The 15,973-nt window shown below is 35.2% G+C and overlaps 2 protein-coding genes across 4 annotated transcripts; both read right to left on the minus strand.

Moving 5' to 3' along the window:
* Window positions 1-2,709: 2,709 nt before the first annotated feature.
* On the minus strand, window positions 2,710-3,359 carry LOC108313526 (keratin-associated protein 21-2-like). The gene has a single exon (XM_017541950.2). It carries the CDS (start codon window positions 3,342-3,344, stop codon window positions 3,033-3,035), a length of 312 nt encoding a protein of 103 aa, XP_017397439.1. The 5' UTR covers window positions 3,345-3,359; the 3' UTR covers window positions 2,710-3,032.
* Window positions 3,360-12,188: 8,829 nt separating this feature from the next.
* LOC108313525 (keratin-associated protein 6-2-like) lies at window positions 12,189-12,924 on the minus strand. 3 transcript variants are annotated; one of them, XM_037743229.1, is made up of 2 exons: window positions 12,680-12,924; window positions 12,189-12,553 (listed from the first exon to the last, which is right to left on the minus strand). In XM_037743229.1, the coding sequence occupies exons 1-2, from the start codon at window positions 12,883-12,885 to the stop codon at window positions 12,481-12,483; spliced, it is 279 nt and encodes a 92-aa protein (XP_037599157.1). In that variant the 5' UTR covers window positions 12,886-12,924; the 3' UTR covers window positions 12,189-12,480. The 3 variants fall into 3 exon arrangements, with proteins under 3 accessions (XP_037599157.1, XP_037599158.1, XP_017397438.1); XM_037743230.1 differs by having other exon boundaries at window positions 12,189-12,721; window positions 12,854-12,885; XM_017541949.2 differs by having other exon boundaries at window positions 12,189-12,924.
* Between the last annotated feature and the right edge of the window lie 3,049 nt (window positions 12,925-15,973).

The following is a 15,973-nucleotide window of genomic DNA, read 5'->3' on the forward strand; positions in this document are numbered from 1 at the left end:
CTAAAATGCAATTAAATAAATAAATGGGGAAAAAAAGAAAAAAAAAAGAATTGTAGCACCTATATTTGTCAGGAATACTGGCCTGTAATTCTCTTTATTGTAGTATTCTTCTCTGGATTTACTATCAGGGCAATACTGGCCTCACAAAATAAATATAAATGTATATCCTCATCTTCAGCTTTTTGGAGGAGTTTGGAAAGATGGTATTAGTTCTTAAAATGTTTGGTCGAATTCAATATTGAAGTCATTAATTCTTGGGCATTCCTATGATGGCCATTTTATTGCTTATTCAATCTCCTTACTTGTAATTGGCGTGTTCATGTTTTTTATATCTTCAACCACACTGTCTTTTTACTGAGGAATTTATTTTCTTTCAAAACAATCCCTGATAGCTAAAGAATTACTATCAGAATTTTCTTATTTTCTGGATGTTTTAATGGATCATTTTATTCCTTTCCTCCTCTCTTGCTGTCCTTCATTGTAATTAGATAATTCTTTCTAGTGGTATATGAATTTCACAGTGAGTAGTCCCTGATATCTTTTCAATAGCTGAACTAGATCCTGCACATTATTGCAGTAATATCTGACCACTCTAATGAGTTTCTCTGCATAGACATTACAAATCTGGTGTCTTTCTTTCTCTTGCTCTGGAAATCATTGTTCCCAGAAATCCATTAATACTGGCACTAACAGCAGATTGGATACCTCAAAGCTTGCTTGAAACCTGACATTCTTTATTCCAACTCTGTAATAAAATGATCATTATTCTTTCACTTTAAAGGCCATATTGTTATTATCCAGGTTACCTACAGCTAACCTTCAATTGTTCTTCACATGTGGAGTCACAGTATGTCAAAGTAGAAGCGAATGATATGGATCAATTAATTAAGTCTATGTTCTGAATGCAGATTTACTTGGAATCTTCTCGTATGTGAAGATCCAAATTTTTCAATACCTTCATGACAAGGATGCCAACAAGACAGCTTATTCCATCTTCATACTGCTTTAGCCATTAGAAAAATGTCTTATATTGTAAAATTTTAAAGTCTGGCTATCAGATCTAGTTGTCATCATTGGAAAAACAAAGCAGAATAAACCTATTTCTCTGTCACACATAACCCCACACACGAAACCTTTGAAAAATGCTAAGAAATATAAATGTAAAATAAGGATGGTACAAACTTCAGAGCTCAACTCATGTATACTTCATAACAACATAGACTAAAGATAGCCACACTAATCAGTGACAATGGGCTGTTTAGTAGGTGGTACTGGAGAACCTAGCTCAACATAGTGTAAAATGAAACCAGACTAACGTATATAAAGGTGGACTCCAGGTGGGTTAATAATCTAAAAGCAAAATGTGAAACTTTAAAATATGTGAAAATGTAGAGTATTTTTGACAGAAAACTACAAAATCAGAAATGACAGTTAATAATTTTTGTGCAATTCTGAGCACTATTAGCAAAAATAAACAAATGACAGTTTACAAGATTTTTCCAGTGCCTAAAAATGACATGGGAATTTATCAAGAATATGTAATAAATTCCTACAAATCACTCAAAAAAAGGCAAAAAAAATCCATTTTTAAAATGGAGAAAGGGATATAAAAAAGAAACCATGAAGATTAATATATATTGGAAGAAATAAAATTGTTCAAATGCTTTAGTAATCAAAGACGTATAAATTACAACAGCAAGATAATATTTTTACTGTGCAAACAAGCAATATTAGAAAATTAGATAAAACAAGTATTGAAACATATGTAAGAACAGAGAAGTGAAATTTGAGAGTTTAGGCTGGTGCAGACATTCTGGAGACTAACGGAAAAACTTAGAAAAATTAAAGATAAACACGCAACATGTACCAACTATTCAGATTCCGGGATTGACTCTTACAGAAACCCATAGGGGAAGTGTGTTCATTACAGCAATGTTGTGCTGAAGCAGTGCTGGGTGTGGTTGTGTATGTATCACTGAGATAGTAAAGAGGCAAAATCTTGTATATGAGCTACATGAAGTACCATAGAGCAATAAGAAGTAGTCATTTAAATGCACATATAGTATCAGAAATCAATGTTTTAATGCAATCGTGCTGAGGGAAAAAGGTTTTAAAAAGATATACTAAAAAATGTATTTAGATTTAAAATATATCATAGAATGACCAACTTTCTTCAGACACTGACAAAATGAAATCGGTTAGTAGATTCCCTGTCTCTTTCTTCATTCTATTCTAATCTTTTTTTTTTTAATTATTGTACTTTAGGTTCTGGGGTACATGTGCAAATCATGCAGGATTGTTGCATAGGTACATACATGGTAAGGTGGTTTGCTGCCTTCATGCTTTCATCACCTTTATTTGTTATTTCTCCCCTCATTATCCCTCCACACCCTCCCCACCCCCACTGTCCCTCCCCAGCCCCCTACTACTGACTGCAGTGTGTGATGCTCCCCTCCCTGTGTCCACACGTTCTAATTCTAATCTTTTTTATTTATTATTTGAAATTTTGAGTGTGATATTTGTGTTTATATTTAAATACAAATTTAAATAATTAACACACAAGGAATTAAGAAATATGTTAAACATCAGTATTTGGATTCAACTAATAAGATAACATTGTCGCCAGCTTTTGAGGAAGCCACAAACCCTCCAATTAATGCTGATTCTGACATTAAGGAGACGAGATTTCTTAGTGAAAAAGGCCTTTTATTAAGAAAATTCTATTTTTGTTCCATTTTAGTACATTCCAATTATACAGTCCTCTTGTGCTTCTGCAAATAGTCATGGCAGAAAGATGGAAAAAAGATGTCTGAATTTACATTTGAAAATTAATCAGAATAGATCTCCTCTCTTCAGTGATGTGATGTAACTACTCAGTCTCCATCGACTGCAGCTTCTCTTCTATGCATTCAGATGGTCAATGGACCACAGTCAATCTTTACTTATATGTCAAGATAGTGGATAGGGAAAATTTAAATTGAACTTGCTCTTGGAATGGTCACTGCAAAGGTAAGGATGATCTGTAATGATGATTAGCAGCAAGAGGAATAGCATCTTCTGTAGCAAAATGGTCGGTAGCCACAGCAGCCAGAGCTGTATCCACAGCCATAGTGAGAGTTTAATCCATATCCAGAGCCGTATCCACAGTCATATCCACAGCCAGAGCTGTATCCACAGCCATAGCCACAGCCTGTTCCATATCCAGAGCCATATCCACAGCCATAGCCACAGCCAGAGCCATACCCACAGCCATAGCCAGAGCCACAACCATATCCACAGCCAGAACCCCAGCCAGAGCTGTATCCACAGCCCCCATAGGAGTTTCTGTAGTAGTTGCAACACATGGTGTCAGGAGGTGAGCTTTCAATGGAGCTGTAGGAGGATATTTCTGAAGTGTGAGTGTCTTCCACTCTTCCAAGACCTTTATATACATCCAGAAATGCATGGGTCATCCTCACATGGGTCTATCTGCTCATTTTACAATCATTTGCCTAAAATGAGCTCCTTCTGTGTACACCTACTTTCTTAGGAATTTATAATTTGCTTATAGCTTCCCTGGGAATATTTTCATCCCCAAAAAGAAAACAAACATACAAGTTCCAAACATGCAAGTTTATACAAATATAATTTTATTTGCCATAATTTCACTCATGGTTATGACATAACACGTCACCAGTTTGACCTATAAATGTATGTTTACCATTCTGCTCTTGTAAGACCTTGGGAGTCATCCATTAAATCAGAAGCTCTATTCACTGCTCTTGATATCATTATCATTTATTCTTATGCTTTCCTAACACTTTGGGTTTTTAATCACGAACACTTCAAATTCTTTTCAGGGATTTTGGACAGGCAATTGGGTATATCCACGTGCTACCTCCACTCTCTGAAATCCTCTACTTATCTCTGGAAAAAAAAAAAAAAGGTTTTCCATCCCCTTCTTCATGCAGGTTCTCTTCCTTCTTTGAAGGAAAAAATGTTTTTAAACTTGTGACAGATCAGTTATGTAAGAAGATGTATGATTTATTATTTTAAAAACAAACTTTCCAAAAATGTTAATTTAGAACGAGAGTAAATCCTTGGTTCACAGCTTCTCTGTTGTTGAAGTCCAACTGTAGGGTCCAATTCTTAAACATACGTCATTTTTGAACTTACTCAGAGTACCCTCATGTTTGTTCTGTATACCAGTGCTTCTCACTAAAATGTAATCAATCAATAATTTATAACTCCATCTAGTGGAGCGGATGGGGAACGGGGAAATGTTGCTCAAAGGGTACAAAATTTTAGTAAGTAGAAATCGGATTTAGTAATCTCTGGCACAGATTGCTGACTATAATAATTAATAATGCATCATATATTTTTAAATTACTGAAAGAGTATATTTTAAATGTTTCACCACAAAAAATATGTATAAATATGTGAGATACTGGACTTAATTGGCTTGTTTTAATCATTCCACAGTATTATCTTGATTTTAGTCACATTTCTAGTCTTCAAAACAAAATTTTAATAATGATTTTTATGTGTAAGAAATTCTTTGGTATTTTACATTATGACCTTAATAAGTGTTGACCTTTCTATAAATTTCTTGTTCATTCTTTTTTTAACTTTATCTTCTCCCATTGTTTCTATGATAAATGAATTCATAATTCATGAGTTCTTTTCATTGAGAATCCTCTTTTTCCTAAATTCTGGGGTTCTTGTGATTACTTCACCCTCCATCTCTGCTTCTCACTTTACACGCTAGTAAATCTTCAAATCTTCTCTGCTACCCCTGATTCCAATATCATGTATATACAAATAATTCCTAAAACTAAAATTGTCTCCATCAGCCTGGGCCCAATCAGGAGACAGAAATACACAGCTAGTTTAATAGGAAAAGTTTTATATAAAAATTATAAACTATAATAACAGAGCATTTTTAAGATATGAAGAACCTATATGCTACTCCAAGGCTGCAGGAGACTACTGAAGGAAAAACAAACTTAGAAAAGGTACTCTACCCTCTGGATGAATGTATTGAAAAGTTGTTGTGCTATAGTTAACTATACCATATTACATACTTTGAAAAACTTATTAAGAGAGTAGATATCCTGTTAAGTATTCTTACCAAAGAGAGCATAGGAGGTATCTTTTGTAGATGATGAATATTTCTATTACCTTTACTGTTGAGATGGTTTCATGGGCATATGCATATGTCCAGATTCGTGAAATTATATACATTAAAAATGTATACTTTTATAACAATTATATCTCAATAAAATGAATGACTGAATAATCAAACTTGTTCTGCAGTCACCAGGCAGACAGGAGGCGACCCTCTGGAGCAGAGTTGGTGAACAAGCAATGCCCATCTAGAGATGTAGGCATGTAAAAGACTGGGAAGCCATGGGCTTCAGGCAGACTCTCAAGGGTGGGTAGGGACATCCTGTAGAGGGAATCTGGGTGTCTGTTTGTGTAGGAGCCCTACAAGAGCAGGGGACTCATGAGTGAACAATCTCTAAGGTGCTAGTTTTTAAATAGACAGGACCAAGTAAAGGTTCTTGCCGGGTTAAAGCTCAACGCCCCTCAGGATCCAGGATATTCCTCACCCAAGGCTGAGGTGGAGCTTTGCTAGATGTCCTCACACCCACACTGCCAATTGTCACCAATCCCCTCCTGTACTGCACCCAAGAATTCAGGAGCCCTGCTTCCTCCTGCATGTCCCTGTTGCATCCTCTACTGAGAAAGCTTGAAGCCATGCTCACAGTGAAGGAGAAATACTTAAGGAAACCCCATCTATCCACACAGAGCATCTACTGAAGGATGAATTGGATGCTAAGGGGCCATAAACTGCTAACCAGCACAGTCTCTCCTCCACGTTCCAGAGGCTCTGTAGTAGAAATAGCTTTCCCTGGAAAACAGATAGATTAATTTCCTGACTGAATGGTTTCCTAATTATATGACCATGGAAAATGTCCTCAACTTAGATGAACCTCAGTTTCTGCAACTGCCAAATGGGAATAAAAATAACTACATTTATTTAAAATTTTATCAAGAGGCCTACAGAAAATATATAGGAAATATAAAGAGAGTAGCAATAATCCTGATACATAGTGGAGGCAACATATTTTCTTTCTTTTCCCCTTTCCTTTACCCAAATAAAACATTCCTAAATAGTAACAGCTTTTCAAATTTCTGTATATACTTGTATCGATCTGTTTGTTATACTAAAATTTTGAGATTTGAATTTTAATTTTGCTAGTTTTAAAATCTGTGATATACATGTGTATAAATATACATATGTCAATTAATGTTTTTATAATAAACTTTCAAAAGTGACTAGATGCTCACAGAAAATGAACTTCCATGTAATTGACCTAAGTTTACCTTGTCTGAAGTATTTTATACAATAATGTTCTGTAAAAATATAACATCAAGCAACATATCACAGGGCTTTGCTTCATCGCATATTTTAAATCTCATAACCATGAAAATTTATTGAATTGACCAACACCTAACTTGGGAACGTGCCTGTGTATTAAATAGGGAGAAAGTAAGTTTCCGCATTCCCAGATAGTCATAGGATTGCTATGTAAAAGTGAAGTCAGTCTCTGTTTGGAAGTGTGACCATAATGCAGATGAAGGTTTTGGAAGAGATGAGTAATGTGTCATTATGAAAGAGCCCTCCTGATTCATAAGGTCAACTCGAAAAGTTCTGTGAGCATCACATGATAGCAAATATACATTTCCCCTCTTTACCCTCTTTTCCCTTCAATGTCAATTTAATCTGAATCAAAATGTGATTTTATCCAATTCCACACACAACAAGATGGTTTTCTCCATCTGTGAATGCTTTTTCTGTGGAAAATATTTCCTTCTCAGATATCTCTATTCGAGACTTAACATCATCCTGTGAAACCACCAAACTAAGAATGATGAACATCGTTTTAACAAAGGAGGAGACAGGCACAGAAGGGTAGAGTCCAAATAAAAATCACATTTTCCAAGCTTTCCTGATCCAACATGCAACCTATAATTTTCGCCAGTGATAAATTAGTAACCTCTCTTGAGGTTGTAGGAGCTCTTGGCTTCCTGTCTTTAACAATCTCATTTTATTACACTAATTTCCTTTTTTTAGTAGTTTCTGTACAACCTAAAGCTCTCACCATCTTGGATGGGGAGATTCTATGTAACTTGAGACCCTTGTATGCATATTTGTTTCTCTGATTCCTCCTTAGTATATCCACAATAAAGTCTCTAATGCAGCTTTTGGATAACATGAAATATTTTATCTCCTGACATGATTGTGTATCTAGAAGACCCCATTGTATCTCCTGTATCCTCTTTAGGTTTAAGCCTCTGCAGATACTTCACAAAATCTAAAACACCTGCCTTACTTTGCTAATATGGTTATTACCTCACCTCAGCCATCATATTCAAAATATGCTCATCATCTCTGGTCAATGTCCAAACCTATAAAAAGTTCTTTCTCTCACCCCTTTCCAGTTGCTTTTAAGAACATTACCACTTTTTTCAGTGACTTTGACTCTACACTTTATAGTCACTATTTAAATTACAGAAGTATTAAGGTTCTGTTAGGTTTATTCAGTTCCTGTATGTCTTAGTTATCTCATAAAAACCAGAATAAACAGTAAGTTATCCCACACTCAAACGCACACAGAGCTGAATAACTACTTCTAGCAACAAATCTCATTGTTTGGCTCTTACATTTAGAAAACTGTCACATATTATATAACAAGTCTGCCTTTTTGTAATTCAAACATGTTCATCTAATTCTGGCTCCTGGAACCAAGAGACTAATTTTAATCTATCTTCTATATAAAAATCATTAAATACATGGAGAAAATTAGTATATTTTCTTGTCTTCAGCACAAAGTGCTATGAGGTACACCCTTCTTCTAAGCATTCTCATAACTTCACCTTTTTTTTTTTTCTTTTGAGATGGAGTCTTGCTCTGTCACCCAGGCTGGAGTACAGTGGTGCAATCTTGGCTTAGTGCAATCTCTGCTTCTCAGGTTCAAGCGATTCCCCTGCCTCAGCCCCCTGAGTAGCTGGTACTGCGGCCTGCACCACCACTCCTGGCTAATTTTTTTAATTTTTTTTTTTAATTTTTAGTAGAGACAGGGTTTCATTGTGTTAGCCAGGATAGTCTCGATCTCCTGAACTTGTGATCTGCCCACCTTGGCCTCCCAAAGTGCTGGTGAGCCACCGCACCCGGCCCCAAACTTTATCATTTATTTACAGTTACCACATTCAAAATATTTCTACCTATCTTGAAATATACAATACATTGTCATTTGCTATAGTCACTCTACTGTGTAACAGAACACCAAAATTTATTCTGAAATACATGCATACAGAGATATATCAATACCATATTTATGGATTGGACTCAATATTGTTAAGACATTCATTCTCCCAGAAATGATCTATGAATTTGACTCTATCCCTATCGAAATCTAAGCAGGATATATTTATGGCTATTGACAAGCTGATTTGAATGTTTAGATGCAAAGGCAAAATAACTAGAACAGGCAACATATTTTATTTAATTTGTAATTGACACATAATTATACATATTTATTATGTAAAATGTGATGTTTCAATGCATATATACATAGTACAATGATCAGGTCAGGATAATTACCATATCCATCATTTTAAACTTTATCATTTCTTTCTAGTGATAACATTCAAAATCTTTCTACCTATCTTGAAATATACAATACCTTGTTTTTTGCTATTGTCACTCTTTTGGATAATGGAACACCAAAGTATATTCTGTCTAACTGTAATTTTGTACTCACCGTCAAAATAATTTTGAAAAGAAATCAAAGTTGAAAGCCTCACACTACCTAATATCGAGTTACTACAATACTACAAAAACAAAACTATGTGATATTGATGAAAGAATTAGCAATAAATGAGTAATTGTTGAAGGAATAAGTAAATCTAAGTCTCCACTAATACACTGCTTGCCTGAAATTTCAGGGAAGAACAAACACTAAAGTAGTGATGAGTGTAGCACAGAAAAACCCACAAATTTTTACAAAAATAGGTTAAATTTGGTTATGAAAAAGTATAATTTTCTCCAACTATGAAGTATTTATGTTTATGGAACATGCAAAACCAAAAAATAGAAGAACCAATAATTTACATTTTGGATATAATTAGAATAAAATCTTCTGTCTCTAGGTAACATAATGGGATCATTCGTATCTTCTCAATAACAAATAGATTTGTTGAAGTAAACACAGATAATATCCAATCCTTAAATGAATGTAGAGAGATGATAAAATGGGATATCCTCTGGGAAGAAGTATTAATCTTAAAATATCATTTCAAAGGTAGGTTCTAGGATGATGTTCTAGTAGTAAGAGGAGTAGCATCTTCTGTAGCAAAAGGGTTGGTTGATACAGCAGCTACAATAGAACCAGACCCATATCCATATCTGGAATCATATCCACAGTCTCCATAGGCATTCCCATAGTAGTTGAAATTCATGGTGCCAGAAGGTGAGATTTCGGTGGAGGTACAGAAGGATTTTTCTGAAGTTTGAGTGTAACATAAAACCCTAGAGCCTTTACATCCTAACAGAAAGAGCCAGGACATACCATCAATTTCATTATTCATGTAAAAAATGTTTAATACCTAGTATGTGCAAATCAGCCCACTCAGTTAATACTGAGAGGGCCTGGTGTTTTCATAGCACAGTGTGTGCCTTAAATAAACACATTATTATGGATTTTCCAGTTTTATTGAGGATCCATTTTTTTGTTATCCAGACATTGTCTTGAGCCAATTACAAACCTCTAAGAACAATTTCTATCCATTAGCCAGTCATCTGAACACATGATTCCAAAGATATATTTCATATATGAAGGCTCTGTGGAGGATTGGGCAGTTGATGTTTAAAAATGCAATCATTAAAACAAGTTTGACCAATTATTTTGACTAGCTTGCTAATTACTAATTACTTTGTAGGTGATGTCATTGGAACCCAATGCTGCCGTATATGGAAACTCCTCAATATTTCATGTTACAGAGTTCCTATGAATTCCAATAGCCATAAATATAATATTCTGATAACATATATTCACTCCTGGAGAAATTCTTTAACAAATATTTATCAACTCTAGATGTTTATTTAGTTCAAACTAGAACAACAACAAATGAATATCCTTTATGATAACAGCTGTTGAATGTTTTATAAATTTTAAATTCCTTTGAATACTTTTATTTTAATTGAAATCAAAACATGAAAGAAGTAGGTATCATAGAGATATTGAGGTACAAAAAGTAGTTATAGGAAACTTACTAAAGGCACATATGAAGCACAAGTATGTATTCTTCTGTGCTATGCTACATAAAATCTCGCTTCCTGATCATCGAATGCTTAAATACTTATTGTAACAGGGGTCTCAATATTTTGTGTGGTTATCTACTCCACTGTATAATTACTCTGTTGTAAAATACCCCATATACTTTAAGGTCTCTTATTTTTCTCAGTGTCACTTGAGATCAAAGATAAAATTTATTTAAATATTTTGTGCCCAAGGCAGTCCCACCAAATATGGCTGATAGTGCCTCTCACCTTTTCATTTTCACTTGAAAATAATCTGTCCTTGAAGTTCATTGGAATGGCTGGCTTCCTAATCTCTGCTGTTGTGCAGATATGTTATCCTGGTTGTCGAAGACAACCACACATCTTACAAGGTAATATAGAGAACAGAAGAAGAAGTTTGTGGTAATAGGTTTCTATTACTGTATAACATATCATCACCAAAATAGCAGCTTAAAACAATATCCATTATTATCTCAGTTTTCATAGATGAGAAGTCTAAGCACAACCTAGCTGGGATCTTGCCTCAAGGTCTCACATTATTGTAATTAATGTGTCAGCCAGGACATCTGCAAAATTTCTTTGACACGTAGCTTGAGTTGCCAGATTCTATAAATATGCCCCAGATATTGCACGAAACACACTTATACTAAAAAAGATGTATATTTTAATATGAAATTCACATTGGTTAATTTTGTGTTTTATCTGCAAAACCTAAACATAATGTAATCACAGAAGGGAAAGCCCACCATCTTCACTAAGATTAGAAACAAGTTACCAGCCCTTCCCACATTCAAGGAGAGTAAATCGCACAAAGGTACAGGTTACTGGGGGCTATCTGAGAATAGCAATTTTTCACACCTCTGATTTTTTTCTTTTTGGCTCAACTGTGATTACATTTCTTCCAAGAGAGATGATGGCTATAGCAATAACATTCCAATATATGACCTTTTTCCATTTGCATAAGCTTAAAGGGTACAAGTGCAATTTTGTTACATAGATATACTGTGTGGTTGTAAAGTCTGGGTTTTTATTGTATTTATCACTCAAATATGTACATTTTAACCATTAAATATTTATTTTTTCTTCCCTGCCTAGAAGGATCTTTCTCCTAATCTAATTAGTTTCTCAACAAAGACATAGGGCACATCTGCAAAACTAGTATTACTAATTTTGCAACACCAGTCTTGAAGATATGTAACTATACATACCACTCCAAATTCCCCACAATTCTAAGTGCTAAGGAGAAATATAGACTTTTTATATATTTGCATCCTTAGATGTGTCTCCATTCTCTTTCCCTATTGAAGTCTAAGATCTTACAGGTTCTGCCTTCACCAAGTCTCTGATGCTCGTCTCTTCTTTTTCATTACCTACACTGAAATGCAAACCACTTTAACTAGTTTCCTAATCATTATTACACTTACATTTTGAGCCATCTGTCTCTTCCATTCCAACCCATTTTTGTGTTATTAGCATTTTCCTGAAGCAGGTTTTCTGTGGCATTCAGTATGTGTATATGTGCATAGTGCATTATTGCTGATTAACATGGAGAAAAATAGATAGATCCAGAGTCATGAAACACAAATGCTTAAGAACAAAGTCTTAATTAAAATGAATTAAGAACACAAGACTCGGCCAATAAGAAGCCATTTATTCAGGGATGATATTTAAAATATGTGACATCTAGTATGTTGCAGGCACTGACCAAGCAGAATGGAAAGCACAATTAGAATGAGCAGCTTAGAATTAGCCCACCCAGTCTCTGAAGAAGTCATAGAAATACAAGACAAAAATATAAGTCAATAGCGTTTCTGAAACAAGAAAAAAATAGAAAAACTTGTTAGGACCAATGAAACGTGTTTATTTGGAAATAGTCACAATATGGAAACATAAAATAAGAAGGTAGTAGGTTTATATTTGGACCATGGCCAGAGTTAGGTCTTCTGTCTTCCAGAAACATCATGGAGCACCACAGGCCCTCACAATAGCAAGCAGGATTTCAAAAGACAATCTGTTTTCTTCGGGTTCTGACTACTCTCTATTCAGTGGAATTTGATGGAATTGTAGGATATTGAAACATAAATGGCCTTAAAATGGTCATTTTAGAAGACAAGATGCATGGCAGTTATTTTCTAGCAGCAAGAATAACATCTTCTATAGCAAAATGGCTGGTAGCCATAGCAGCTAGAGCCATAGCCAGAACCATATCCACAGCCATAGCCACAGCCACTGCCATAGCCAGAGCCGTATCCACAGCCATAGCCACAGCCACTACCATAGCCAGAGCCATATCCGCAGCCATAGCCAGAGCCGTATCCACAGCCGTAGCCAGAGCCGTATCCGCAGCCATAGCCAGAGCCGTATCCACAGCCGTAGCCAGAGCCGTATCCGCAGCCATAGCCAGAGCCGTATCCACAGCCGTAGCCAGAGCCACAGCCACAGCTGTAGCCAGAGCCATATCCACAGCCATATCCAGAGCCATAGCCACAGCCACAGCCATAGCTACCACATGAGTTTCTGTAGTAGTTGCAACACATGGTGCCTAGAGATGGGTGTTTAGTAGTTCCGTAGAGAAACAGGGGTGTGATTCTGAAGTCTGAATGTCATCGTCTGCCCTGAGACTTTTATATACCACCAGAAATGGGTGGAGCACACAACACAGACACTGTGGCCTCATTACAACAATTTTCATTTTTGAAAAGCTCATTATTCTAAGGACGATGAGTGTTTCAGGTAATTATGTCCAGGATTTGCCCCCAGCCAGTCATGAGAATTTTAAGAATACAGCTGCAACCCACATGTGGAACAAACATGCCTTGTGGAATGTAATCAAACCTAATTTAGATTTTTTACTCCAGAGGCCATTATCTCTCCTGTATTTCCAGGTACACACATACTTGGGCACTGGGAGATGTCCTAGCATTTTATATCTCAATAATGAACAAGAAATCTCCAGACCAGAGGGGGGAAGCAAACAGCAAAGGCACAAAACGAGGCATTCTTAGGTAACACTTGCAAGAAAGTAGATGGAGCCCATGCAGAATGGCCACTGCAGTGGTGGCTACAGCAAGAGACAGTTGAGGCAAAGATCTGAAGTGATGTAAAACAGAGGTCAGATACAATATAGTAAAATAAAAGCAACAGGATTTTTTCCAATGCACCATAGTCCACCATAAAATTTCTTGGAACTTTTCAATGAGTTACTTTCTTTGAAACATCTTGCCCACTTCATCAAATTTTTTTTAACTTTTATTTTAGGTTAGGGGTAAATGTGCAGGTTTGTTATATAGGTAAACTCATATCTCAGGAGTTTGTTGTACAGATAATTTCATCACACAGGTACTAAGCCTGGTACCCAACAGTTATTTTTTCTGATTCTCTCCCTCCTCCCACCCTCCCCCTTCAAGTAGACCCCTGCATGTGTTGCTCCCCTCTTTGCGTCCATGCGTTCTCATCATTTAGCTCCCACTTCTAAGTGAGAACTTCCAGTATTTGGTTTTCTGTTCCTGCATTAGTTTACTGCTAAGGATGATAGCTTCAGCTCCAACCATGTTTCTACAAGGGACATAATCTTGTTCTTGTTTATGGCTACATAATATTCCATGTTTCATATGTATCACGTTTTCTTTGTCCAGTCTACCACTGATGCACAATTTAAGTCGATTTCATGTCTTTGCTACTGACTTCCAATTTTTACCTGCCAAAATCCTACTGATCCTTCAAAGCACAACTTAGGCTATATCTCCCATAAAAGCTTCCTGCACATTCACAATATGCATTAAGCATCACTCCAACATTCTTCTAGGGATCCATTTGCCCAGTTCTATTAAGGTTCTCAATATGTTATACTGGCATACTCTCATTTTGTTTATCTGGCTCCCTCAGAAAATTCTCAGTTATTTAAGGTCAATAACTTTGTCTTTATTTTCTGTGAATCTAACAAACTAGGGGCACTCACTAACCTAAATTGAAAGCCTATGAGCTTTCTTCAAGCTGTAAATTTTTTAATTTTAATTTAAAGGATATTACATGAGAAAAAAATAATAATTAATATTTAAATTTCCCTTTATAATTTTCATCTCCTCACCAACATCTGTTATTTTTTGTCATTTCAATAATAGCCATTTTGAGTGATATAAGATTATACCTCATTGTCATTTTAATTTGCATTTCTGTGATGGTTAGCAATGTTGAGTATTCTATTTGCTGATAATATGATCTTATAAAAAGGAAAACCTAAAAACTTTACCAAAAAATTTTACCAAATTCATTTATCAAAACTTATTGTAGATACTATATTATATATATAGTATTTTATATGTATACACACACACACAAGAATATAGTAACCAAAACAGTATAGTAGTGGTATAAATGTAGAAACATAGATCAATGGAACAGAAGAGAGAACCTGTTAATAAAGCCATATATTTACAACCAGCTGTTCTTTGACTAAATCAACAAGAATATATACTGGGGAAAGGACACCCTCTTCAATAAATGATGCTGGGAAAACTGTATTGCTACATGCAGACGAGATAAACTGGACCCCATCCCCCATCACATACAAAAATCAACTCGAGATGTATTAAAGACTTCAATGTAAGACCTGAAACAATAAAAATATTAGAAGAAAACCTAGGGAAAACTTTTTCTGAACATTGGTCAAGGCAAAGAATTCAAGACTAATACTTCAAAAGTATGCCACAAAAACAAAAATAGATAAATGGAGCTTAATTAAACTAACAAGCTTCTGCACAACAAAAGAAATAATTAACCAAGTAAACAGACAACCTGAAGAATGGGAGTAAGCCATATCAAATAATCATTTCATGTTAAAAATGGTTGAACATTAACTATATAACAATAGCAACCTAATAATAAATACAATAAAAATTTACTGAGTTTTCACAGTGGTACAGCTGGCATACTTTCTTTAATCTGATACTCTCAACAATTCTGAAGTAACGCTATTTTATCATTTCACCTTTTCGTACACTGAGGCTCAAAGGAGCTGAATAATGTGTTCATGATCACATAGCTAATGAATGATGAAGCCTATACTAGAGCAGTAGTAATGTAATATGACTCTGGAATCTACACTCTTAATTGCTATACAATTTTGTTTTTAGAAGTGTGATTATTTGGATTATTGTGAGGAAGTGATGTCTTGCAGAGGAGAGAAGAGCTAAAGACAATGTTTCATGTAGAGAATCTGAATATCAACTTAAAAGAGATGCTAGAGATTTCTAAACATAAAACAATCAATATTGATACAATTACTTTTCATTGGTTTCTATAGATATTTTTTTCTTCAGTCCCATAAATCATATATAACTGTTGTAAAACATTTGAAAAATAGACTTCTTCCCAGTGACTGTGGGAATATGGACAGTGGTATGCTGTTAATTGTTTAATGATCTCAGCTGAGATTGGGAGTGGTAGTTTCTGATTTGCCAATTTTCATGGTGTAAATATTTCTAAGCATGATTGCTTTCAACTTACCAATAGTTTAACAACTGGCTTTCAAAATTCCTAAAACCCTGTACCATATTCTAGCACTTTCATAATTTGACTTTCATGTGCAGAACTTTAATCAGTGTGGAATTTCTTATGCATATGGTG

Source organism: Cebus imitator, unplaced genomic scaffold (genome assembly GCF_001604975.1).
Source record: "Cebus imitator isolate Cc_AM_T3 unplaced genomic scaffold, Cebus_imitator-1.0 Scaffold138, whole genome shotgun sequence".
NCBI classification, from domain to species: Eukaryota; Metazoa; Chordata; class Mammalia; order Primates; family Cebidae; genus Cebus; species Cebus imitator.